Source organism: Pholis gunnellus (genome assembly GCF_910591455.1).
Source record: "Pholis gunnellus genome assembly, chromosome: 9".
In the NCBI taxonomy this organism is placed as follows: domain Eukaryota; kingdom Metazoa; phylum Chordata; class Actinopteri; order Perciformes; family Pholidae; genus Pholis; species Pholis gunnellus.
In genome coordinates, this window is record NC_136535.1 from 7,445,516 (window position 1) to 7,471,936 (window position 26,421).

The 26,421-nt window shown below is 45.9% G+C and overlaps 1 protein-coding gene across 2 annotated transcripts in view; it reads right to left on the reverse strand.

The window, feature by feature from the left end:
* The window catches only part of nectin1b (nectin cell adhesion molecule 1b), a gene marked incomplete at its 3' end in the record, with an annotated part of 148,544 nt that overhangs the window by 68,366 nt on the left and 53,757 nt on the right, over window positions 1-26,421 (reverse strand). The window contains exons 3-6 of one of the 2 annotated variants that reach the window (XM_079166223.1): window positions 26,119-26,418; window positions 25,054-25,171; window positions 20,385-20,539; window positions 630-7,249 (exon numbers count right to left, since the gene is read on the reverse strand). In XM_079166223.1, the coding sequence (XP_079022349.1) occupies window positions 6,744-7,249; window positions 20,385-20,539; window positions 25,054-25,171; window positions 26,119-26,418 (1,079 nt within the window). Of the gene's footprint in view, window positions 1-629; window positions 7,250-20,384; window positions 20,540-25,053; window positions 25,172-26,118; window positions 26,419-26,421 lie in introns of those variants that run through there. The other variant, XM_079166222.1, reaches the window with a different exon arrangement.

The following is a 26,421-nucleotide window of genomic DNA, read 5'->3' on the forward strand; positions in this document are numbered from 1 at the left end:
ATATCATGTACAGTGGCTACTGTAGTTTAGCCGCAGAATCTGTTCAAGACCAAGCGGCAACCTCTGGTGCTGACAAATGAAGCCAACCCAGAGGTGCAAAAACATGCAGTTCCTCAAATGGCCATGGTTGGCTATTTAAACTATATTAAGGCTTAACGTTTTGCATAATTTAGGGGGTGAAGCCACTCTGGGTGACAGGTTACGCTGTGACGTCAACTGCCAAGATGGCGGATGGTGATAGTCTGTGGTCAACACTAGCAGTAAGAAAAGACAAGAGATAAGAACAGGGGCAGAAGGTAGCAAAGCCCCTAAATTAGATTACTATGGTAACCACCTTACGTCACTGACCCAGGTTGAGCTGATCAGAAGTCCACCACCATCAACGTGGAGACTTCACAGGAGCGTTTCCTATTCTACTTACAGCTTCAACACCCCCTCAAGATATACGACGTCAGGACGGGGTCTAGTCACATTTCTCCTTTTGTGCACATGTCAATTAAGATATGTGTTCATTCAGAATGAAGTCTCTCCTCATTGTTATTAGGAACCTCTAAAACATCTTCCCGATGGTGTGCTTGATTCACACTCTGTGAGGCTGGAAGCGGTTTCACATACGAGTAAGGACATCATTTACAGTAACACGTTTTTATTATGGACAACCTCATGTGACCTCAAATTTGTACACATTGAAAACAGATAGAAAACAAGAGCAAAAAAAAACAACATATTTCTAAAAGCCATGAACAATCAGTTTATCCAAAAAAAAAAGGTTATTAGAAATAACTATGCATAAACATACCATGGTGACAAAAAAAAAGCACTTTTTAGTTTTCTGCAGGTTGTGACACAGGTTAGGTTGCGGAACAGCAACAATACGTACTGAGAGAACATTTTATTACTCACACAGGAGATTCCACCAAATATATATCTTAAAATGAAACACTTGAAGAAATCAGATATATTTTCCCTCTTTTATATCAGTACGTGGATCCGTATACACAGCTACAAACTAGTGCAGCTAAAAGCCGCCTCGCCGATCAATGAGTAAAACTCTCCTCCCGTATCCAGCCCAATGAATTGCTCATGCATAACCAGTGCGGTCATTAACCATTTAATCACTGTAGTTCAACGACTCGTGGTATTGGCCGTCTGTGTGCTTTCCTGAAGCCATTTCGGATTGATACGTTATTCCAATTCTTAGCTCATCGACAGCCCGACAATTCACGGCAGCAAAGAGTTTCGCTCTAACTCAAGACACCGTTTCTTTCCTCACCAAGTTTACTGAACAGAGTGGCCTATAAAACCAAGCTGACTGCCAAACCAAACTAGTATTTGAAGAGCAACGTGATTCATGAGGAAAGAATTCAGAAACTCATCAACTTATGGGGGCTGCATTGTAACTATTGGAGACTTATTCAACTTCAAATACATTGCTCGTCCGGACTTAATAGCGGTGGCACTATAAAATATGAGAATTATAAGCACGAAAACATATTGATCTACATGAAATCGTTTACAGGCACAGTCAGATCATTTATATTTTTTCTCCACAGTGATTTTAGTCTTGAATGCTGCAGAGCTTTAATTTGTATCCTCTGATTTAAGGCTGCGTTGAATGGATTGGCCTCACATATGAGGTGCTGTTAATAACAACCTTGCTTTTGAATTTATGGCCCATGAGGAACATATTAAGTGAAAAAAGCCATATTTCACCCTAAGAGTACTTTGATAGAGGAGATGTCGGATTCCACTCGCGGCTCAGTTGGGATGGGAAAAAACTGATGGCCATGCATGTTAAAAGCCTATGTGCCATCAAAGCCCCATGGGCAACAAAGGGCTCTTTTAGCAAATGGATGGCAACAGCTGCAAACTCTGGGCTGTTCTTAATGTGCACGGTGCAGATGTCTGCACTCGAGTCCCACAGTCTGAGACAGATCTGTCTGGCTCTACACTGGACCGCTCTCATCATATCACTGTAGCTTCATTAAGCACTGAACTCAACACCAACATCTGCCTGACAGTTTTTCGCTCTCCAATTAAAAGGGGAAAAAAAAGCACACTCAAAAGGTACAGTAATAACCACTGCGGACATGTGTAATATACTGCGTGTGCATCACTTTATCTGTCTTGTGTTTGCCTCACAGGAAATGATTATCAATTTAAGACAGCGTGACCCTTTTCTCACTGACGGAAGCTGTTTTGGCAACATGTTGTTATGGTGGTTAAAGCCTTCCACACCTGTAAAACAGACTGTGTCTAAGTTAGAAGACATTTCCTCACCATGTCTGATTGTGTTGCCTTCATTTTTTATCCTCAGATTGGTCTCATGCTCAGGCATGAAAACTAGAGCCAACAATGGAGGGGAGCGTAAGAGAGATTCATCCTGCGTTAGCACTGCAGCCTATGTACCCTTTCGATTCTCAAAACTGGAACGGCAATGGACAGCTGAATACTGGATGCTGCAACGTGGCTCAGTCGAAAAAAAACGTGGCTCTGTCTAATGGCTGGATGGGAGAAAAGCAAGTGTCGTTTGGCACGTTTGGCACTTGTTGATCACGAGAGTCGTTAGTGTCACTAGTCATGTGACTGGCTAGGCACTCGCTAAAAACTTGAGTCGCTAATGTCGTGTATTACGTGACTTGCGGAAGTCGCTTGTCACATAACTGTTTTGGCAAACGCTACTCACTTGAGTCGCTAGTATCGTTTGTCACGTTGGCTAGTCAGTCACGTTAACTACAACCACGCTCTTTTGTTTTGTTGCCTAAACCCTAACTTCCTCTGAAGGCCGGAAGTTTATTTTGAAAAGACACTGCATGTAACAAGTAAAAACTGACATGTCGTCCCTTAAAACATCCAAAACTGACTCTAGAGGGATACCTAGAGCGTCACAGTTTGAAACTTAGGGGCAAGCGCGAAACTTAGGACTAAGCGTCGGTATTTGACGAGTTGGGAGCGAGAACATGTTGTTACAGGAAGCTACGAGGCTGAAAAATAAAACCGAGTAAGCACCTGCATGAGGCGACGGGAGAACATTACCGATCAAAGCTATTGGGAAAGAGCTGCAACTAACTAAGACAAGAAATGTGTTGCAGACGTGAACCAAATATTCAATCAGGTAACACCCATCTATCCAATCAGTGAACTGGGACAGAACATCGTTGACTATTGAACTCATTTAATGCTTAAAACAAATACAAGTTACTTCACTGGGTCATCACAATTGAACAGGAGATTTTTTTTTTTTTTCATATTTGTAACACCCTCAGAAATATACATTCACATGGCTGCATACAGATAATTTCTCTCTTTTAAATTTTCTTTCAATAACATTAAACCGACAAACTGTGTGCGTCACCCCTTTTGTATGACAGCAAAGCCACTAGTGGCATATCAAAAACGTACCGGAGGAGCATTTCTAGGTGGGACTTTGGAAATAAGCTATCGGCTTCATCTATCCATCATCGAGTCTCTAGGCTTGCAGTCAAAATAGGTGTATTTTACATGAACGGGGGGTCCCTACGCAGTTGTCCCTAAATAAATCCCAACTATTATCTCAACCGTATGTACAGTATTTACAGTGGAATGTTGAACATACTGAATACAAAAAGTAGATTAGGATGGAATGGAGTTACAGTCAGTATTACAAAATAGGAACTCATAACACCCCGACAACATGAAGACAATGTTCACATCTACCAGTTTACAGAATGTCGACCCCGGTCTGAAAGGTTTCTCTTCCTCCAACATGTCTTAGAAGCAAGTGTGGCAGTGGTTTCATAATGGATGCAGGGAAAGCGTACAATGAAACCTTAAACTTGTGCTTTAAAAAGGGGTTCAAGTTGATCTGTCCTTTGGGCCACTTTTTTATTATATTTAAATCTCTTTTCTCTCCATTAGTGTTTCAATTGTTGTGCTTAGAAAGGTCAGCGATGTGCGACTAAGTGGCGAAAGTTTGATCTCTTTAAGACTTAAACTATCCAGTATTGACTGGCGGCGGGGGGGGGGGGGGGGGGGGAGATGGGGGAGTGCTGTGTCACCATTAAGCCATCATTAAACTTTAAAATGTTAATGAATGCAGCTTTTAAGAGATCAATTGATTTAAAGATCAAGTACAGACACCTTGTTAGCATTGTGCTAGAGCCCCACTATATCAACTGCAACTCGCTGCAAGTAAAGAACCATCATTTGTCTGATTTTGCAGTCCGTGTCGTATATCAATATTACTCGATGACGTCATTCCACGGCATGAATAACTTTAAGAGCAGCAGCTGTTACGATTTCTGACTTCGATAGGCACTGAATGCAAGAAGAAACGATAAAAACGCTTGTCTCTATTATGCTGCCACATGCAAACTATGTGGAATCCATACAGCTAATCAGTTCACCTATAGCTAAATAACAAACTAAAAGGCAATCAAATTGTGATCTGCATGAAGCAACCCTGCGACTGTGGTTGAGTTTTCCCACTCTGATGTTTTCTGTTGCTAACCTCATGTATGTTGTCAAACTGTCTGTGGATACACTGAACCAAAAAACCCCAAATAAGGCAGTAGAAAATGAAACTAACCTAAACTGAAACCAACAGACTTGTTTTATTCAGAACTTGATATTTCCCAGTTTTGCGATGTCCATTTGTGTTGAAAGTACAATTTAAATTGAGGCTCGTGATTAACATGCTCATCTAAAAAGACAAGCATGGACTGTAAAACATTCACATCTCTAGCCGACAGCGAGATCTGATCTCAGAGAGATGTTATTTTTCCATTTTTATATATATATATTTATATACTTTTTCGATGTCTTAACTGCAATATTGTTCCTGGGTACTGCATGCCCATAAAACCATTCCTCTGTCAATACTGACAACACTGACAAAGTGTCGTCTTTAGAGCTGCAAATGAGGACAGACACACTGGAATCGATACAGAAAGAATAGCGACGTACGCACCTCCACAGCAACACAAAAGAAAAAAAAACATGCATCAAATAAGGCTCGATATAGTATTTATATCATTTGTATCCACGGAATTAGTCCTTTGCTTCTGTTTTATCTGATATTTCATATTTAAACTTCTTTTTTTGTTGTTGCTTTCGCTGATTATTGCGTAATGGACCTTTCTGCCTTCCGACAGCCCTAGATTCATGATGAAAACTGAAGTTCATTTTAAAAGAAAACAAATAATAGATGGAAAAGCTAATGAAAGCAGCAGGTGACTTATTATACTCCAGCATGGCCACCTTCATGTTCTTAATTCCCTTTACATGTTAAAATGGTTTTTTTCATAGATGCAAGTAAAAGCATCTGTTTCCCTCCCATCCGTGTCCTTTGTGTGTCAATGGACGACTCCTCGTAGAAATGCTGTTAGTGTAAGCGTGGGGGGGGGGGGGGGGGGGGGGGGACTTCAGTACAGTCACACAATTATAAAGGAGAGACAGAGTCATTATTGGGAAACTACAGAGACACTTTTCTCCGACATCCATTTGATAAAAGCAGGGTCAGAACCAAACATAATTATGACACAACATAATTATCACACACACACACACACACACACACACACAAAAAACAGACATTTCATTATAGTGGTAAGATGGAGAGTTTGTGTACAAAGGTCAACCTGTTCAAGTCAAATGATAATCATGACATTTCAGAGCATAATTGAAGGTTTTCTGTGCAGACGGAGACTCACCAAAACCCTCTTTCGGACGCGACTGTGATGCACTACTGAAAACAAGTAGAAACCGTTGCAGCCCTTCTCTCCCCCCGCTATTCTGATTCAATGATGTGGAAACTAATTCAATGTGATTGAAATTTGGGGACAATATTGAAAACACTCAGTAGACCGACTTGCTCTCAGTAAACAAACAAAACAAGCCTACAGGGGTGGGGGGGGGGGGGGGGGGGGATTAAGAAGGACTAAGCGTGTCTTTGGAAAACAGCAATAACACATCTGCTTTTGATGCTGTGAATATACAAAAATGAGTCATTTCATGGACGCTAACCCCAGTGCGAAACGGGAGAAATGGTACAGGTGCTGTGTGGTGTTTTTTTTTTGTTTTTTTTTTCTTTCTCTGAAACATCTGACCACAAAATTACAAACACTTACAACTCCACCTGTAATCATGTCAAACATTTAACTCTCAATTCTCTGGTCACTTAAAAATCATACAAAAAGACATTGTAAAAAAATAACAAAAACAGCAATGGTCATTAAAAAAAAAAAAAAACAGATCGCAGATCCAGTGTAGGACTTTCACAAGTGTGCTCGGCAAAAACCTCAACCTGCAGTCTCTTTTTACACATTTAATACATTTATAACATGAGGAAATACACAAAAAAGAATATTACACCAGTACTGATGGACCTCAGTCACTTCCCTGGACCCGCGTGTCGAGTCCACTTACATACCTCAGTTCGTACTCTTTGCCCATTCACCTGATGGAACTGATACCAATGTTGACGTCGCTAGCACTTTAAATAGATGCTTGATTTTTCTAATTGAGATTAGTTGGGTGATGTGGTGGTGGGGGGTGGGGGTGAGGGGTGGGTGGGTGTGGGGGAGTCAGGAAGGAAAAGGGGGGTAACTAGGTAGACCAAAAGAGGAACGGGACTGTGAAGGGTGCCGTTTGACGAATGGGAGGGCGGGGAGTCATGACGGGGGGTGAACGGTGCAGTGGAATGCAGATATGGGGGGTGGGGGGGGGGAGAGAATCGAAGGGTTTGGTTTGGTTGCTGCATGCCACTACACATACCACTCTTTCTTAGAAATGACAGAGCCGTCGGTTTGAGAGATCATATCGTCGGCTATCTCAGGTTCAGGGTCATACTGGAAAGCCAGAGTCCGCTCGTCATAATCTCGGCTCTCGCCCTCGTCCACAGTGAAATAGGGCCTCTTCAGGTCCTCTTGCTCGCCGTCAAAATCGCGCTCGCTCGCCTCGAACCCCCCGGGGCCGACGATCTGGGCGGGCTTCTTCTCGTCGTCCGAGTCGTCCGGGTATTGGAGGTTCTTGGGGATGGGCGGGTGAGCGGGCAGGCCGCCGGCCTTGCTGTACCCGTTACCGAACACGTGTTTCTTGGTGCTGTAGTCCCCCTTGAAGGTGCGCTGGCGGCGGCGCAGGAATACGAAGAGCAGTATGGCCGCCACGCCCAACAGGGCCACTCCCCCCACAGCGCCCCCGATGGCGGCACCTGTATTGTGCACCACCGGATGAATCCCTCCTTCATCAGAGCGCGAGTTGTTAGGGAAGTCTGGGTAGGAAAAGACAGATGGAAGGGAGTGTGTCAGTGCTCTGGTGGGAGGAGGTGCATTTGTGCAGGTGCAGTTTTTTTTTTTTTTTTAGGAGAGATGAAGTAAGGGAGACAAGGACGGAAAAGCAAAGGGAAAAGGAAGGACCCCCGGCCCCCACCCCCAACCCCAGAGGAGCCCTCACCGAGCGTGGCAAGGCTCGGCTCATTAACAGTCGCATGCAGTTTCAGACATGGAACAACACAACACCATCAGAGAGCAAAACGGCTGGAGAGATTGAAAGTGAAGGATGTTTGTCAGTGTGCATTAGCCGTCATTTCTTCTTTGTTTGGAAGGCGGAGGAAAATGAGACAGTTTAATCAACAGAGCTGTGAAAGAATTCATTCATGATCGTGGCCTTTTCGGTTAACTCTTTCAACTCCTCGGGGGTGTTCACACAAGATCAAAGTAAGCACATTGGATGACACACTGCAGTACAGTCCAGCATTAGAATAGTGCAACATGACATGTAGACGACTTCATCATCGGTGTAGCGGTAATGAAATGAAAGAGCACTGCCAGAGATGATTAAACAGCCGAGCATTAACATCATCATGCATCAAGGGATCTGATAAGCACGAAGCTCCTCCATTCAAGGCAGCAGAGCACACAGCAGAGAAGAAAAAGTCAAATAAAAAGGCGTACCGCTCAGTAAAGAGAAAAGTCTCAGATGAGTCAAAGGTGTGCTCTAATCTAGAGTGACAATGACTAACGGCCCGCTAGAGACAAACAATAACTAAGAGGAGAGAGGCTGGGTTCTAAATTCAAAACGGCCACGATGTGGAGCTCAGCTGAAGCATCGCATCCATTCCACCATTTTTTTTAAAGAGCATGCAGCCTCCTCACGGGGAGGCTGCAACGCTTGTGACGAGCACAGTTGTTGCTTATGGTAAATTCAGAGCGTTGGAAAACCGTGTCTCTTACACACGCCTCGCTTAAAGAAATACATTTAGAAAAAAAAAATGCGAAAACGTGCAAAGCTCCTTGAAGCGCAGAGATGGAAACAGACGTCGACTGTGAAACGTGATCAAAGGCTCGAGGTGCGCAGGTAGCGCTCGTCTAAACCTGCAGAGCAGAGGCACGCTAACTTCAATGGCGCAACGCTGAATCCCCAACGGAGAGGTGGTGGGGGGGAGGGGGGAGGTACAGCAAGGAGTTAAACCATCTCCCAAACAAATGGTGTGGGAGAGAGGAAGCGGTGAGGAAGAAAAGAGGGAAGCTTCCACGTTCACGCCGGACAAACCACAGACTCGATGAGGCGAGGCGTCCGCACGAGGCACAGAAAAAGATTTACTGCTTTTCATACTGTTTCTGCCTGCTGCTGTACTGAGTTATGACCATCCTATTATGACACGTCACAACCTAGCGAGCGTAGATCTTAACGCTGCCCATCAGCTGTCTTCTCAGAGGGAGTATCAGGCAGGATCTGAGCGAATCGGTTAGATGTATTGAACTTTAACACCTTAAATGTAACACATTTTACACCGTTTATGGGACGCTATTATATTCCATGTACACGATTAGGGTTAATTTGTATTTGGGAAATTGTCTGAGAGTGGAGACTAATCAGAATCGAGCCAAAATTAAGGTTTATCTTGAGCAATCTGAAACGTTTTGAGGAGATATTAAATTCTCTTTGCAAAATATCCCACATGAGCAGAAAATTCTTTTTTTTTATTATTGCCCAACACAGTTTAATCAAAAGACCTGCAATTAGACCTGTTTTTTTCTTATTTCAGTGGAAACGATAACTCTCTGCATAACTTGCAGAAAAAGGAAGGCATTGGGCTCGGCAGAGGAGATGCCGAAGCCTTCCCCTCTCCTTTAATTACAATGGCACTCTATCAGTCCAAAGCAGCGACCTCCCAAACACAGTCGGCTCTCGTCAGCTGCTCTTCCTCCTCGCCCGCTCTCTCCCAGGACCCAGGCAGCAAAGCTCTCCATTTTCTGAAGCGGTGCCGGGCACAGTCTCAAATATCAGCTCAGGTTTTAATCTGAACACCTAATGGGATTATTCAGACACAGGCCTTCATTACACACATGAATGAGAGAGCACAGCCAGGTCACCCCCGGCCTCGAGAAAACACATCCTCCCAACGAAGAAGGGGAGAAAATCCAGAGGATTGAGGGAAGTGGAGAGAGAAAAAGGGAAAAAACGTCCTGCTGTAATCCTCTCCTTTACCATTAGCTGCCTTCCTCTGCTAGGATGCGTCTTCCCTCACATCGGTCCCCTTATTCAATCTTAATTAGGCGGCCCTTAGCCTTGCATTTTCTGAGGTTGCCAAGACTCGATATTTACCACTTCAGAGAGGTGAGAAACACAAGGCCAGAGCATTAAAACTACAGAACGAGTGGCGGTAAGAGAACATGCGGCGAGCCTTCAAAGGCGCTCTCCATCGCCTCCGTTTTTCTGTCAGGGATCAGATGACACCACCTCTTGACACCCATATTTGAAGAATGTGAGTGTTAACGATTGAAGACCGTGTTATGGTTCGTATAAAATACAAACATGAAAGCAGTTGTAAACATTCAGGTATTTTTGTGGCTCTTTGGCCGGCACGTCCCCCTCAGAGGAAGCTGACGTACGCCGAAAAAGGAAGAAGTTTATGACGGTGCTTTTAATTAAGATGTTTAACCGGAGGGATGGAAGGGAGGAGCATTGACGTGTTCAGGGTGGCTATATACCTCCGCGCTACTTTAAAAGCAGAATAGGAGCTCAAAGACGCCATCGAGAGGAACACGCTGCTTTTATTTTGAAACCCAAAGAGGCGTGCATTTGCGAAGAAGAGTGTTCCGCTCTCGTGGCGTTACCCGGGCACACTTCTACTCCCGCGCTCACCCCCCCCCCCCCCTCCACAAGGTCACATCAACGCACCACCCTCCCATTCAACTCACTGGCCTTCATGCACACACACAAACACACACACAGATAACAAGAACGGCAAGAGATCTCTCCAGCGCGGCGGCCTTTGTCTCCTCCGTGTACTCTGTGAATGCGAGTATGTGAAATTAGAGTGGCCATGGTGCAAACTAATCACATTAACAGAAACACTAATAATAAGACACATTTTTTTAAATGGTCGGGTTGCGTAGGGGCATTTGACAGCACGGGGGAGGGAGGAGGCGTTCTACCAGCGTGAGTCGTCGCTACCGGCAACACCTGCCAACAGATAGATAAAAAAGACCTCAAAGCAGCACAACAGCCCCCGATACTGTTCCAGGCAAACAAAAAGGCAGCGTCTATTAACGCCACGCTGGAAATATGCAGATAGCGGAATAACCTTGAGTTGCAATGACTAAAATGAACTATTGAGATTAATAGGTGCCAAGATGTGCTATGAAAGGGCTATAATTCAAAGCAAAGGGCTGATAGATTTACACAGGCAGCGGACACCGTGAAATACCGCAGCTATTTGAACGCTGCAAACCCGGCGCCGTTTCGTTTCACATTAATCACACTATTTTGAAACGCTCACATTTAGACTCGATCGAGTGGATGATTTACTACCTCCCGAACATCCTACAACTCAATGAGTGTTCTCGTTTGTGTTTAACAGGAGTGGGTCTTTAAGAAAACAACAAACGGTAAACAAATGTGGCACACGAGAGTTAAAAAAAAAGAAGCGCCGACACCTTTTTGTGGGACCTTTTTTTCAGGCGAGTGCCAGATTTGTGGCTTCACAAAAACAACACACACACTTTTTTTTTTGTATTTCAGTGTAAGCGACAGTACAAAACAACCAGCAGCAGCAAACACTCAAAGACTGAAGGGGAGGAACGTCTGAAGCAGAGAGGAGCTTTAAAAAAAAAAGAAAAGAAATAAGGTAGAGAAACTGTATCACAAGTCTGTCCTGCAGGTACTGTCTCTGGGTGTGCTCCAGTCATGTCTGCACACGACAAAGAGAAGGAGAGAGGCAGGTACAAACATTCCTGAGCCTTAGCGCAATCACTCGGACAAGGTGTTATGACAGCGGCTGGGAAAATGAGAGGGGATTTCAAAGAGTGGTAGGGGGGGAGTGGTGTTTTAATGTGACTAAATGAGGAACAAGCTGCAGACAACAGAGGATGAAAAGAAAACAGAGGGCTACTCAGAGTTTGAGGAGTGGCAGCAAGGAAGGGGAAAGAAAAGAAAAGAAGATGGAGCGAGGGCCTTTGAGAGGCTTTAGGGAGTGACAACGGCAGACAGAGAATGGCATAATGAATGGGTGAGGACGGGGAGGGGAGGGGAGGGGTGGGGGGAGACGCATTAGTTCAGTGATTCCAACGATCCTCATTACTCCCCCTGTCTGAATGTGCCAGTGGTCGTGAAGTCATGGAAATGTAATGCTGCCACAACGAATGAAAGCTCATCACTGACGGGAATTTAATATGCTGCCGGGGAGCCGAGGCGAAGCCCTTCTTCACCACGCGCCTCCCGAATATCTACCGCTTTCTTCACCGTTTCGCCAACGGATTCTCTTGCCGCTACCACTGACTGTACAGAGGCCTGAGCTTTCCTCACGTGTAGGTAAATGCCACACAGACACACACACACACACACACACACACTATCAGGTGGCATTTACAACCTTGGTAATTCAAATTTGATTTCCCTGTTAAAACCGGGTGAGAGGCACAGGATGTCGCTGCCAAAAAAGAAAAAAGACATCATACGCCGCGAAACATGCAACGACTCGAAGGAACATCGACGGCCGCATGTTTACGTCCCTCTGGAGCAGAAGCAGCATGTCGTCCCGGACTCTTTGCTCCGGCTGGCGACCGAGGATTCCCCGACATTTACAGTCTCTGAATTACGTTTGGGGCGGTTCATAGTTGGAATAAACAATAAAAGTCTCCACAACAAGATGCGCAACCAAGATGACAAGTTAGACCACATCAATGTTTTTAAGCGCCGGAAACTAGTTGTGTTCCAAAAGACTTGGGGAAAGCGTGTTGTGTGCTCTTGTTAATCCAATATGCTCATTTTGTGCTACGCGGGTTGTGATAATCACTCTTAATACGCCTTTAATGAGCAATGAATATTTACACCGGCATCTAAACACCAGTGCTCTTTTAAGAATCATGTTTGCACATGAGGTACCATTATTAATGCATCCCTACATTTCCCTGCTAGCCCGCATGGGGCCGCGGTGCTAAGTGGAAGCGCTGTAGGGATGACTTATTGGATCAGCGGACACGCAGCAAACTAATCGGCACCTTTGGATGGCGTTAAGCCGAGGAAGGAGTGGTCGCGGCAATGTTTGTTGACCGCGCCATCCCACCCTCAGCTTCTCCCCAGTCCTTTCCTCATTGTCGTATTTTTCCTCCGTCTCCTTGTTGTTATTTTGGAGCTGTGTGTGTGTCTGTGTGTGTAATGAGTGAATCACCACACAGCACTCTGGAGCCAGTGGTCAGACCCTGGGACAGCGTCTGACCTACTTCATCAGGCTCTCAGGGAGGCGTGACAGATCCAACATCACACTGGGTGGACAGCGAGGAGGAGGAGGAGGAGGAGGAAGGAGGAGCAGAGGTGGGCCGAAGGGGGCTCAGCCAACCCCCCTCCCACCCCACCACTCCTCCATCTGTCCGCCACACCCCTCTCCTCTGCATATCCTCCAGAGAGCCGAAACAGCAAGCCGCGCGGAAACAAACCTTGAGATAAATCACCGCGATCTCGGCTGCGCCGCTCTCACATGCCCTCCCCTGGTGACATTTCCATTTTGCTCCCACAGTCGGGCTATGTCTCCTTCTCCGAATAAAAAAAGAAGAAGTCCCCTTTACAGAGAGAGCATCCCCTTCCTCCTCCTCCTCCTCCCATTTTATGCGAAATGCAGCCACAATGCCCCCCCCCCCCCCCCTCAGTGCTCTCCTGGGCACAGCGCAGAGCAGCAGAGGCTTTATGGGGCGGCCTACGGTGCGCAAGCAAAGGAGCGGCTCATGCAAATGTCTCATTTGGATAATGAGGTGTATTCTTGGCAGGATCAGAGCATGGAGCGGACCCTCCCGTAGTGAGGACGGGAGGTGGGGTGTGGGGGTGTGGGGGGGGGTTAGAGAGTCCCTCCATCAGCCCGCAGACCCGGATCCTTCCGGGGTTTGTAGACGCCTGATTGAGAAGCTCAAGGGCGATGAGAAGCGACCGGGGAGACCACGATGCTGAATGAATTCCCCAACCCGCCCTGCAAGGAGTGAGGGCCGCAAATGATAAACACAATATGCACATGATATATATATATATATATATATATATATATGCACAAGGCCTTTGGATCTATGAATAATGCAGGCAGCGATGTGAGACGGCGACACTGCAAAATGTGGTATAGCGCGCAGATTGAGACAGACTCCAGCGTGACAGGCGAAGACAAACAAATTTCACATTGCTGGGGGAGCTATTGCAAAGCTGACATCATAATGTCTCTTGTCTCTGTCAAGAGGAGAGAAAGGAGACAAATGGCTGCGTGGAGCGGCGCCGCTGTTAGATGTCAGCAACGTATGGCGCGGGCACTCGTTTCATTCAAGGGTGCTCCCGTCTCGCACGTTTTATCGCACGGAGCAATTCCGCGGAGAGAGAAGAAAACGACGGACCCTCGCAGTGATGGAGTGGGCGTCTGTTTCTCACCTGATAACAATGAGCCGTGCCATCAACACCTACTGTTCTTTACAGTTTGCCGCCTTTTGGTTTTTAGAGCCGCCACGGACAGTTTGGGAGCGTTTTGGGGGGTTCGGCAGCCGCGGTGTAAGAATTTATAGTTGAAAATTTTTTTTTTGCCGCGACAGCCAAAAAGTCTCCCTTCAAATCGTAAGTATCGGAGTAAGTTGAGCATTGAGAGCAGGTTTAATTTGACAGGGCGGGCTTATCCTCTAACCATCTATGTCACTTCTTTGGAAAAGAGAGGAAAACCAGAGAGAGTTTTTTAGAAACAGTATCTTGTAAAATGAAGACTAACAAGGCCAATAAATGTCTAATAACCAATACAAGTCTAATAAATATCTAATTGAAGCTACATACATTTTATTCAAATCTATAATGTGTGTTATATATCCAGCTGAAGTCGCAATACGGTTTTTTTTCCCAGACAATATATCACATCTAATGTAACATATCCTGCTCAGTAATTTGTATTTATGCTGAGAAAAGCTCACTCTGCCGCTGCCAACAACTCGCTGCTGCTGCTTTCCTGCCAACCTGGCGGGAAGCATTCGGAATCGTTATATAGACACAGCTAATGTTCTAGGCGATGTCCTCGTTTGTTTGCATTGCACATGTGGAGCCAAACTAAATTTCAAGTGGTGAGTAAACAGGGAAAAAAGTCCAGGCAGGTACTTTTCTTTTAGAAAGAACATCAGCCCCTCTCGCCAGCAGCGTGTCTCGCTGTCTTTGCTCGTCATTGTAACACGGGACTTTTGGAGGACAGAGGAAGAAGTGACAAGCAGTGAACACCTGAACACCAGGAGTATCTCCTTCGGTCACATGGATACCTTTATTTATTTATATTTCCATTGGACTGCCTATGTTTTATTCATCTCATTTTCACCATGCGGGTAAGATATCCCCCCCCCAACTCTTCTCTATCAACTTCATTTGCTCACGCGGGAGCGAACTATTGCTTGTTCAGGCGAGCGTGAACAGATGTCGGCGCCGGTCGCCCGCGCTCACAGAAGGATCCATCCTCGCGCTTCCTTGCTAAATTGATGAGAACGCTCTCACTCCATCCAGTTTAACCCGAGTGGTGGAGCCCTGTAGCAAAGCCGACTTCACCTCGGCTCTCTGAAGCAACTTCGGTGCCTCAGCTGCGACGAACGGCGATTAAAGTCGGGGAGCCAACGCGAGTGGATTCACAGAAGAATAAAGAAAAGGGTTCCCACACTGGCCTGACCCTGAGCTATACTCCGATATTATCCTTCACAGCTGATCCCGCTAATGCGGCGGGAATTATGCATTGTCTTTCACTCGGTCCGCCCCCCCCCCCCCATCTCCATCTCACAAAGATTAGAGCTATTGGTGTGTGTGTGTGTGGGGGGGGGGGGGAGTCAAGGTTAAAAAATATCGAATCAAGTTGAAAAGATTATTCAAGAGTGTAAACAAAATCGTTCGGTTGGTGAATGTGCAGTTATGTTCCCACAAGGCACATAACTATGTTCTGTTGAGAAAGAAAACACACACACACACACACACACGTGTCCTTTCTCAGGGGTGATCACGACATAATTGTAAGGCCATTCTGACAAAACGGCCATTCATCACGTCTTATTACGCGCTGGAAAGAAATTTAAGATGGCAGCATCGATTGGTTTCGAGCGTGATGGTGGAAAAGCTGATTATCTTAATGAAAGCGATTTTAAGTTGGTGGAGGATCTTTGAGGCCTCCTCAGCTGCAATATTTCACCGTTTCGACTGACGGTCTAAAAGCTGGGTTAGGGAGAACGAATCGTCAAAAATAACTTTCATTGCGAGGCTGTTTAATTGTCTAGATTTTTTTTTTTTTTTAATGATACCCGCTAGTAATCCGCTGATTAATCAGATCTGACGACTTGTCAACTTTCCCTCAGGAGATTTCTGAACTGAATGCGAATGAGAGAGGTGTTCGCCAGGAAGACCGCCATCACATAAGGCTCTCTCGCCATAGATACCTCCTCCGCCTCCCTCTCTTCTCTTCCTTCTTTTTTCCCCCTCAGACTTCCTCTTTCACCTCTCTTTTTTTTTCTCCGAGACTGAGGATTGATTAAAACAGGAGAGTGGTTCATTAGATTCTGACAAGCGACACCATATCTGCAGAACACATGTCCTTGGAGAAAGCCGTCTCGGCCCATGTGACTTACCGTAGTCGTTGCCATCTCCGCAGCAAACACCATCCCCCAAACTAATTGAAACAAGGTGCCCCGTGGCCCCCGCTATCTGCCGAGGTGACAGTTACGCAGCTCACACGAATCTGTGCACGCAAAACTGAGGGGCTTGATTAAAATGCGCCTTCCTTAAGTGCTCCATCAGTGTGAGAAAATAGCTTCTTTTTTTTTTCTTCTGCCGATACAAACAAGTTGTCACGGATATTTTATCTTCCCGACACTGGGAAGCGGGTCGGTCTCCCTGGCAGGTGTATATTGCTGTGTCAATCTAGAGCTGAACTTCAAAATGAAAACAAAACACACTACTACCAAACTATGCATAATGCAACTAGCAGCAGTGCATTCCGATACATCCAGGTCTTCATAGTGATAGAACAGCGCGGGTTTGTCAGCTTACTGCTGGCTATAAAAGGCCAGCGTTATTGACTCTAGAAACACAAGAGCTCTCCGGACTTGCCTCTCAATCCAAAACCATTTAAAAGGTGCCCTCTAACACGGGAAAGAAAAAAAAACCCATCTCAGCACAAGTCCAGAAATGGTCAGCTCTGGTTGCTCTGTAAACCGGTGAACAATACGCGCTGCAGCTGTCGCCTTGGTCACCTTCCCTCTCTGCAGAGAACACTTAGCTAGCATTACCGAGGGCCTGTGCTGCAGCCTTGAACAGCAGCCAGCAGCGGGGCTCTCTCACCTGCCTCGTCTCAGCCGGGGGCCTGTCTGAGGCTGTTGGGAGGCACAAAGATGCTCTTTGAAGTTAATGAAGCATCAGCATATTTCTTTACACCTCCACCACCGGGTCATTACGCGCCGCCAATGTCAAGGCTACACACAGAGCACTTGAAAGAATGAGAGGGGGGGGGGAAGCCGTGGCCACCCTCAAGTTCACCTCTGACGGTCTACTTATTCATGTCTTCATAACTGAAACCAAGTCCACCACAATGGCTGATGTACTTTCACAGAAAGGCCTTCCAAGCAGACACACTTCCTCTCGCACATATCCTCGGAGCTCGATGATGTTCCGTGGCGGGGGGGCAGGAGCATTTATGCTGACAGGCCTGCTTAAGACAGGAATAGGCTAGCATTTCACAACATCAGCAAAGAGCACAAGCGTTGCATGATCCCACTGTAACGTATCCATGTTGGACGTGCGTGAGACACAAAGGGCAGGACAGCTCTGCCCCCGTTTCTGCCTGCTGCTGCTGCTGCTGCTGCTGCGGATGCTGAACTGCTCTCTGCAGCCTAAAGCACCAAACCATACTAATGCGTGACACTCAACTATAGCGGTTTGTGAGCTTCTGCAATTTGACTGGGCGCCATTTTGGAGCTGAGGCTCTGTGGGGCGATTCAGGAAAGGGAGGCTGGCTCTTCTCCATTTAACTTGTCACGGTTACTATGGGAACTGGCAACATGCTTTTAAGGCTTGCATGGGACCCTTTGGGAGTGCATCCTCAACAGAAAATCTGGACTTTTGCCATTTAACAGTACATAACACCACCTGCAGCTACACAGAAATAAGGTTTCCAAAAGCGTTCTTCGTTGAGAGCTGAGCTCCTACCCAGAAACTTTTGCTTCTAAAGGACCCTTTTTTAAAGCACCTTAAGAACCCCTTTTATCCGAAAAACCCTCTTTTGGAAGAAATATTGTTGATATCAAGCGCCAAGCCCAAGCGCCCCCAAAGACTTGATTGGTGAAAGTCCAAATTTTTGTTCGAGACTTCTCTGAGGACCTTTGGCTTAGACAGCCAGGAGTCATCCTAATGTCATTGTGTTATGGAACTGAACAGCCTGACAGAATTGAAATCCACTGCACCACTGAATTGGCAAAGGCTGTAGTAAAGCTGGTATCATGAAATCTCTGCTCTACGAACTCTGGTAAGGAACCATGAGTGTCGTGGTTTGCGCTGGACAACATCAGCATGGCCCTTTTAAAGGAGCCTCTCAAAGCCCAAGACCTCTGGATATGGTTCGCATGGCAGAAGGCACACGAGTGAAAGTAAATCCAGGGTTGGGGCGGTGAGGGTGTTATGGGTTGTCCCTAAAATCTCCACCCCCAGAAACTGACTGTGACACCCTGGGTGTGTTCTTTATGAAGCCCTTGGAATATAAAAAGGGTTCTCAGTAGAAACCCATGGATGGATTTGTGTTGGTACCCTTAGAAGGTCGAAAGGTTCTGGATAGAAGAGAGAGGGTTCTGGGTGAAACCATTACAACATAGAAGGGTTCTCTCATAGTATAACCCTTTATGTTGGGTTCTAAGTGGAGCCCTCTGAATACGTTCCTGGTGGAAGATTTATAAAAGTTTATATCAGGAAACAAGGCCGAAGAAGCCTGCGTGGTTCTAGCTAGCACTTTTATTTAAGAGAGTAGCACAAAGCCATCTTATTTCAGAGGATACAAAAACAACCAAGTGCCTTGTGACATTTAATATTCGGTGGATGTGTGGGCATGACGGTACTTGAACTCTAGAAATCAAGGATGGAGTTCTTTCTTCTGAAGGAAAAGTGATAATCAAGTTGTCAAGTAGAACATGTGAGCACTTTTCTTTATTGCAAAATTCTAGGTCTTTGAATGACTAAGAGTATTAATTACAGTAAACATGCAGAGCGATAGGAGACAACGTCTAGCCTACCTCCCGCTGAGACCCAAGACTGTTTCCACAGCTTCAAATAAAATCATTACATATCCTTTAACCTGCTGCTGAACAAGCTGCAAACCTTTACATGGCTTAAAGAAAACAATGGATAAAAAAAAAGACTGGGATTCAAATGTTGCATTCAGACTCAATTGAGAGTGAATGTGCTCAGATTATTGTACCCACGCATCGTTCACCTCACTGACTCAATAAAATTATACGGACAAATGATGAGAATAAACAGAAAGACTGCGGGGACAATAGCAATGGGGTTTGTTAATTTAAGCAATCAATGAAAAAGCAGAAATAGAAAATGACTTTGGTGCCTTTGTTTTGCCTTTCCAAAAGGGATACAGTACTTAACGCCAAAACAGTGCAATCTCTTTGGAACACAATTACTCAATACAAGCTGGCACTGGTTGATTTCCTGACACTAGATTACTTCCTCACTTTCCTGCTCGATAAGTAAGGGCTGCTCATGCTCCTTTGAGATTTCTATTATCACACTACAAACTCGCCTACTTTGGACGGGCAACTTCTCACAAGGCAGGTAATGACATCACATCCTAACACAGCGGCTTTGTTCTAGCATTCCCCTTTTACCAGCGGAGAATAACACACACAGAGAGAGAGAGAGAGAGGAAACAGGGGAAAAAAGAAATGCAATGACACTGTAAGGCACAGCTGTTCACTTCACACCAAGCGCAGCGTTCCCAGAGACGCAACATGAGTCAACATGCAAAGCAATGCGAGTTAGAACACCCCCGCTTCCCAGAAACCAAGCAGCACAAAGAGTAAAGGAAAAAAAAAAAAAAAAAAAAAAATGCCTTTCCAGTCCGACCAGAGCAAAACTGTGACAGTCTCCCAATACCACACACACACACACACACACACACACACAGCTGGTACCAATAGCAGATGATTCCCACAATAGTAGAATGTAAAGCGAATCTCAGATCTGGTATATATTGTAGCAAAGTCTTTGAGTGGAAAATATCGTCTCCTATGGAAGAACCGCAGTGCGTGTGTGTGTGCGATTAAGTGGCAGGCAAAAGGGAACCGACTCAGTTTTGTTCAGCATTTAGTTTTCCCCCCCGAAGACAGACACATAGAATGAACTTGGCTACACAGAAGAGGCACAGGGGCCGTTTGGAGAGATGTGAGCATGATGCGAGCTAACTTATGACCAATACAGTACCCTCACCTCAAACTAGCCCCCCCCCCCTTATTTCCTTGATGTTATCTTAGGCACCAATAATAGCCCTGCTTTGTGTCGCTCCCACACATGCACCTGGGTGCGTAACAGGGCAGGGTGGAAGTGGGCGGCAGTTGTGTTCTCACAGTGTGTGTGTGGAGCTCGGATACACAAACACAGGCTTTTTTTTTTGTGTGTGTGTGTGTGTGTGTGTGTGTGTGTGTGTGTGGGGGGGGGGGGGGGTTCATCTAACCTGCCACACATTCGTAGCAGGGAGCCACAGAGCCAGCGCAGTTGGGAACAGCGCCGCAATGTGCCGCAATCACACATGTGCGGATATTTGTGTTCAAAAGTTGTTGTTTTTTTTAAGAGGGGGGTACTGTATTGATGCGAGCCATGCCAGAGTTACGGAAGAGACTGGAGAACGGAAGCGAGCGGCTTCATCGAACTACCTGTGATGTTGACGTCCACGATGCCGGTGCGAGTCCCGATGCCGTTGGTGGCGTCGCAGACGTACGTGCCGGCCAGGTCGTAGGTCACTGGCCCCTTGAAGAACAGGGTGTTGTTCCTGATCTCCACATTGCTGCTGGGCAGGGAGCCATTCAAGCTGTGGCAAAAGAGAGGGAGAGAGGGAGAGAGAGAGAGAGGCAATAATGCAGACACCATAAAAAAAAGGCAGAATTACACTAGACCACGGTAGGAAAATAAAATAATAAATGAAATCCCTCTCCCAGGAGCGGCAAAGCAATTCGAGGCGCATGAAAAACAGAGTCTCTAGTGCCAAACAAACCTGGATGTGAGTGTGTGGGGGTGAGATAAATATCAGAAATATTTGACAGTGCTTTATTTCAGCCATCATCCATCAAGTCCAAACAAAATTGTGAGGACAGGGAATCCCAGCAGGTCCAAACAGGTAAGACATAGTTGATGCCTGAGGACACAGGCCTCTTTCCTTTTTTCTTTTTTTTTTGGCATGTGGGATACAAAACAGACAGTTGTAGGAGGAGGGAGGGGGGGGAGGGGTTGGGGGGGCTTCTTTCCTCTACCCACGGCACAGCACAGCTCACACGGCTCGACTCAAAGCTCGGGGGAGCCGTCAGCTGAGGCAGCTGATCAAGCGATAAATGCAGAATCCACCAAAAAATGCCGGGCTGTCAATGAGAACTGGAGCCCAGTCTCTCTCTCTCTCTCTCGCGCCCGAGGTGTTTGTCTTCATGGTCCGCTGTATCTCTACACGGCGCGCTCAGACTTGTGTCCTTTGATCAGGTCAGCACACTTCTGAGGGCACAGAGCACGAGCACCCCTCCGCGCATGTCATGGAGCCCCGGAGGCTGCGGGGGGGGGGGGGGGGGGTATCAAATTTCGTGACAATTAGATGTTTCCTGTCGACTTCCCCTTCGATCAGCTTCATCGGCTGCTCTGAATGGATTTAAGTAGAGTTACAAACGCAACTGTGATGGTATTGAGCGGCGCTCCGGTCTGATCGCGGTGAGCTGCTGCTGCTGAGTGTGCGGGGGTGACATTGGTTTCTTTGAACAACAACAAAGATGCTGCAAAGGCCTCCCTTCCTTCACTCCCGGGCCTGCTCTCCGTCGGAGAGACACTTTGAGAACCGGTGGTGTGCGGGAACATTAAAAACGATGTGATGCTCCGTTTATTGCAGCCAGAGAAAAACAAAAAGACTCTGCAGGGAGACGACGGAATGAGCGGCCTTACGTCAAGCACTCGGGCTGGGCTAAGCAGGCTTTCAAGAAGGCTCCTTGATGACAGGGGGAAATATACACAGCGACGGGCTATTTGTTAGTTCATCTTTCGTGAATTGCCGATTAGAAACTGCCGATCCATATGTGGTTGAATCCAAATCATGGCGCAAACTTTCAGGACAAGTCAGATTCAAAAGCAGAGTTGTTATTTCTTTAGTTTTTCTTTCTCTCAGCAACAGAGCGTCCGCAGCACAGAGCAGAAGTAATAGATAGAGATATGGCCCGAGTTGTTTTCCCCCTGCCACCCTGGCGATGCGTTTCGCAATGGAGCTGCAAACCACCCTCAATACAGAATGTCACGATTCAATAATCAGTTACCTTGTGAGCCTCTATCAAATGCTGAGTTCTGCAAAGCCCAATTGATTTACTGCAGAAATGAAAGGCTGGCTGTGATTCATCACACATCCAGTGCATTTGTATGAGACATCTGAATGTTTGTGTGCGTGTGTGTGTGTGTGTGGAGCCTGAGGTGCAGCTAAATGAAAGGCTGAAAAACAGCTCGAGAGGGATGCAGATTCTTTGATGACTGGCCGCCCCGTTCGCGTGCGTGCATGTGCGAGACGTGCGAGCGTGCAGGCGAGAGTGTGCGCGGAGGGGACGGGAGGCGGGGGACACAAGGACACCATATCCGTCAACCCGTCGTCCCACTGTAAACTGCACAACCGTGTGACGGCGGCTTTAAACGTGAATGCAGGAAAAATAAATAAAACTGTGGGTGCTTAAAGGCCTGAATTTAAAATATCAATGTTAGTCATTATCAGGTCTGAAAGGATTAGAAGAGATTACAATAGTCATTAACGTAAGAAACCGAGAGTGGTTTCGGTGCTTCAAACTAACAAATAAGTAGCATGAAAGGATGGCGTCCTCAATCCATCAGCCATCTGCTTAGTTGAAAGTGTCCTTACGTTCCTGTTTAATGCTTAATGTGAGCTTTCATTGTCTTTGAGGCGCCGCAGACAATATTTACTAACTGCTTATGTTAAGTAAAAGGGGCAATAAACCTGACTCAAAGATAATTTAAAAGGGGCATCCGGCAATCTGTGAGTCTTATGCTCAGCTACTGGTGAAGTCAACCAACAGTTCCTTACGTTGGCCTTTTAATCGACATTAATAGTAGAATCACATTTTCCAGATAGAGATAAGCGAGCTAGCTAATTAGCGTGGCATCTGAGGCGATCCCGCTGCAAAATGCTGCAATGACGATACCGCTTTCTTATATTACACAATCTCATACCTCTGAGCAACGGACACCGCTCCGTGGAGGGAGAGGATGTGTGAGCTCCAATGTTGCTTTTCAGGGAAAATCTCTTCATCTGAAATCTTAGCACGTAAGTATTTGAGTTATTTGTGATCGTAAACAACTCTTTGGCCCTCCCTTCCCTCACTTAGTATTGCTGTGCCCACTGAAGACTGCGGTACGCACTTAAAACAGACTCAGCAAATGAGCATGCCCTACAAACAAACATTTCAAAAACAAACAATGAAGTTCAAACGGGGTCCTTTCAAGCAGCTCCCCATTAACCCATTTTGAGAAATAGCTCTGGCTTTGTGCTCGAGGAAAAAAAAATAAAAAATCAAAGATGCCCAGATTCTGTTTTTTCAAGGATTGCAGGAGTGTATGCCAAGGTTTTCTGCACACTCACACACACAGTGCTGGGGAACCCACACAAAAAAGTGTGAAAAGTGAAGGCAGATACAATAAGCCAAGTGAATTAGAAAAAGACAAAAAAAAAAAGATACAAACTTATGATCTCATTGAAATAGATAGATACTATACACTATATTCTCTTTGGGAATAATGTGGATCTGTATCAGAGGCATTCGTATTCATTGGATTTGGCTGCACCTCTCGTGTGTGTGTGTGTGTGTAGGTGTGTGAGTGTGTGGTTGAGTGTGACGCAATCCTGCCGGCCTGTTCCGGATCCTTCCGTCACAGCCTTGTGCTGACCTCCACAGTGGAGCCCAGGGGAACCTTCACAACAGATTTGGCATCTCATTTTCAGTGCAGCAATGGCCGTCCCCTCCTATCTGTCAGCACAGTGCCCTCGTCTTTCTAGATCACATCTCTTTACCCTCCTCCTCTTCTCTCCCTATCTTCCGCTATCTCCCAAAATCTCCCTTTGCCTCGGATAAAAAAAAAAGAGGGGAAAAAAACCATGCAGGTCAAATCTTCTCTATCTTGTCTTTTTTTTTCTTTTGCTGCTCTGTGTGTACCAGTGTTTCTGCCCTCAGAGCTAAATCTATGCACAAGAAAGGAAAAAACCTCCCCGTGCCTCATTAAAATCCAACAGCGGCCCGTAGAGTAGATACAATGAGGACACAATGGTCTATTAATCCACATCCACTCAAGTCCAATGACATATTTCTCAACCCCGCCTTCACCGAGCAATTACGCGACAAATTGCCACATTTATCTCTCAATTTTACCGCATAACACTTTCATTTAGAACAGTGATACGCTCACAAAAGTTGCTTTGTATCCAGAGAGCTGAGCAGACTTTTTGCTGCTTTTCAAAAATTCTATGTTTGCATCCGAGTTCGATCAGTGCAAATTACGGCAAACACTCTGGTTGCATTCTAGTTGTCTCAGTGCTTGTATGTAAACCACATCATTTCCACAAGACCAACTTTCATGCAATTACTCAGAGCAGATGAGACCCGGGGTCATTTGGCGACTCCCCCCGCGGCCCTAAAAACATGTTTGCATCTCCTTTTGCTCATGTATTTGCAGCGAGAGTCTCCGAGGCAAGAAAACAGTGATGTCAGCCCCGCGGTATGCCGGCCTAATCCTCGGCTCCTACTCCAGCGTTCAGCTTCACCCCCCCCCATCCCTCGTGTGTCAGAGACAAGCCTTGGCCTTCTGTGCCCTCCAGAGAACACAACGGTTACTAACAATGGCGCTTTCTTGCCCCCTCTCTACCTGCATGCCGGTCCTCCCGCTTCAAAAGGGAAACCCCAAAAGCAAAGCGAAGCGCGGTTCTGTTTGCATTTATCTCCCAGTATCTGTGACCGTCAGCGCAGATAGGGGCGTGTGTAATAGGACCATTGTGCTCGGCCTCGGGCCCGGGTCTTATCTTCATTACACGTTTCATGAACAAACAAACGGAGACGCATTTCTGGAGAGGATGAAGGGAATTGGTGTGTTTTTATCTTTAGCAGATTACTTTCTTGTATATATATGACTTGAAACAAATGTTGGAGAAGAGCAGACTGCATTGAGCAAGGCCGTTCTATAAAACAGCTTTAGTCAGCCCTCCACTTTCTCTTTTGTTCCAGTCAGGAACCTAAGGTGAGAAAAACAACACGTTGCAATGCCGTCTTGTCTTAATGGGCTTTGTTAGGGTTCAGTCAGACTCACAGTTTCCACTGGTAGATGGTGACAGGGGGGTTGGCATCAGCCCGGCAGGTCAGCTGAACATTCGCACGGTCCAGGTACCAGTTTCCATCAAAGCCCTCGATCTTCACATCAGGTTCGTCTGTAAGGGAGGCACACCGGAGTCAGTTCATCGCGTCACGACATCATGAGAAAACATCAATCCTGAATCACTGCACTGTACCTCTGTGGAGGCAACTGAGCTATTGCTGAACACTTTTCTACCATTTCTCCACACTTTTAACACTTCACGGCTTTTTTTTTTTACATTACTGTAGTTAGGGGTAAATACTGTTACGTTAAGTATGACATTGTAATCTAGCACACACCTGAATACGAGTGGATGGGAGGATTCAATCTAACAAAAAAGCAGTGAACTCCTAAATACTTTCAGTACAGGACAGAGGTTTATGTTTCAGTGTTATTGTTTTTTTTTAAAGATGTGGAATTTGTGAATTATTCGCCCAAAATTGAAAAATCAGGAAACATTTTTATTTTTACATTTTCATAGGTGGGAGTCTGGTGCCGACTCAGAAGCTCATTTGTTTTTGTTGCTCTTGACTCTGTTCAACTGGAAAAGCTGTGTTCACAAGAGGACCTTTGTTTACTGTAAACTGTGGTGATCCGTTTACTCTAAAAGCAGGAAACACAAACATGATTCTTTGCTTCAAATAAATAAAAAAACTTAAAAGGGGACATATAATGCTAGTTTTCAGGTTCATTCTTGTATTTTGAGTTTATACCAGAACATGTTTACATAATTCAATGATCAACATTTATTTTTCTCATACCGTCTGTCAGAACATACTTGTATTCACCCTCTGTTTGAAACACTCTGTTTAACGCTTGTCTGCCCTGATTGGCTTGTGAGAAAAATACTGTATATTGTTTTCTGATGTATGTAGCCCACAAAAAAACTGACTGGGTCGTCGTATTTAACAGTTTTTGGGTTGGTGGGCGCTCCAAATACCTAAATGTATTTGCAAAAGCGTAGAAAAAGTGTTTTTTTTCCACATTGTGTCTCCTTTATATAAGAGAGCAGATCCTTACACTGCACGTTGAGCACCACGCTGTCTTTGATCTTTTCCCCCTGGTACGTCACGATGCACGTGAGCTTCTGCTTGTGGGTCTCGCGGCTCGGCGCCACCACGTAGTTGCTCTTCACCGTCACCGTCCCGTTTGCGTTGCGCATCTCCTGGAAAGTGGCTTCGCCCTTCAACCTGGTTTCCCATTTGATCACGCTAGGGGGCTTCCCGTTGGCCGACACGCAAGTGGCAACGGTCATCTTGCGCTTCGAGGCCCTGGCCACGATCGTGGGCGTTGTCAAGGTCATACGAGTGATAGGCCGAGCTG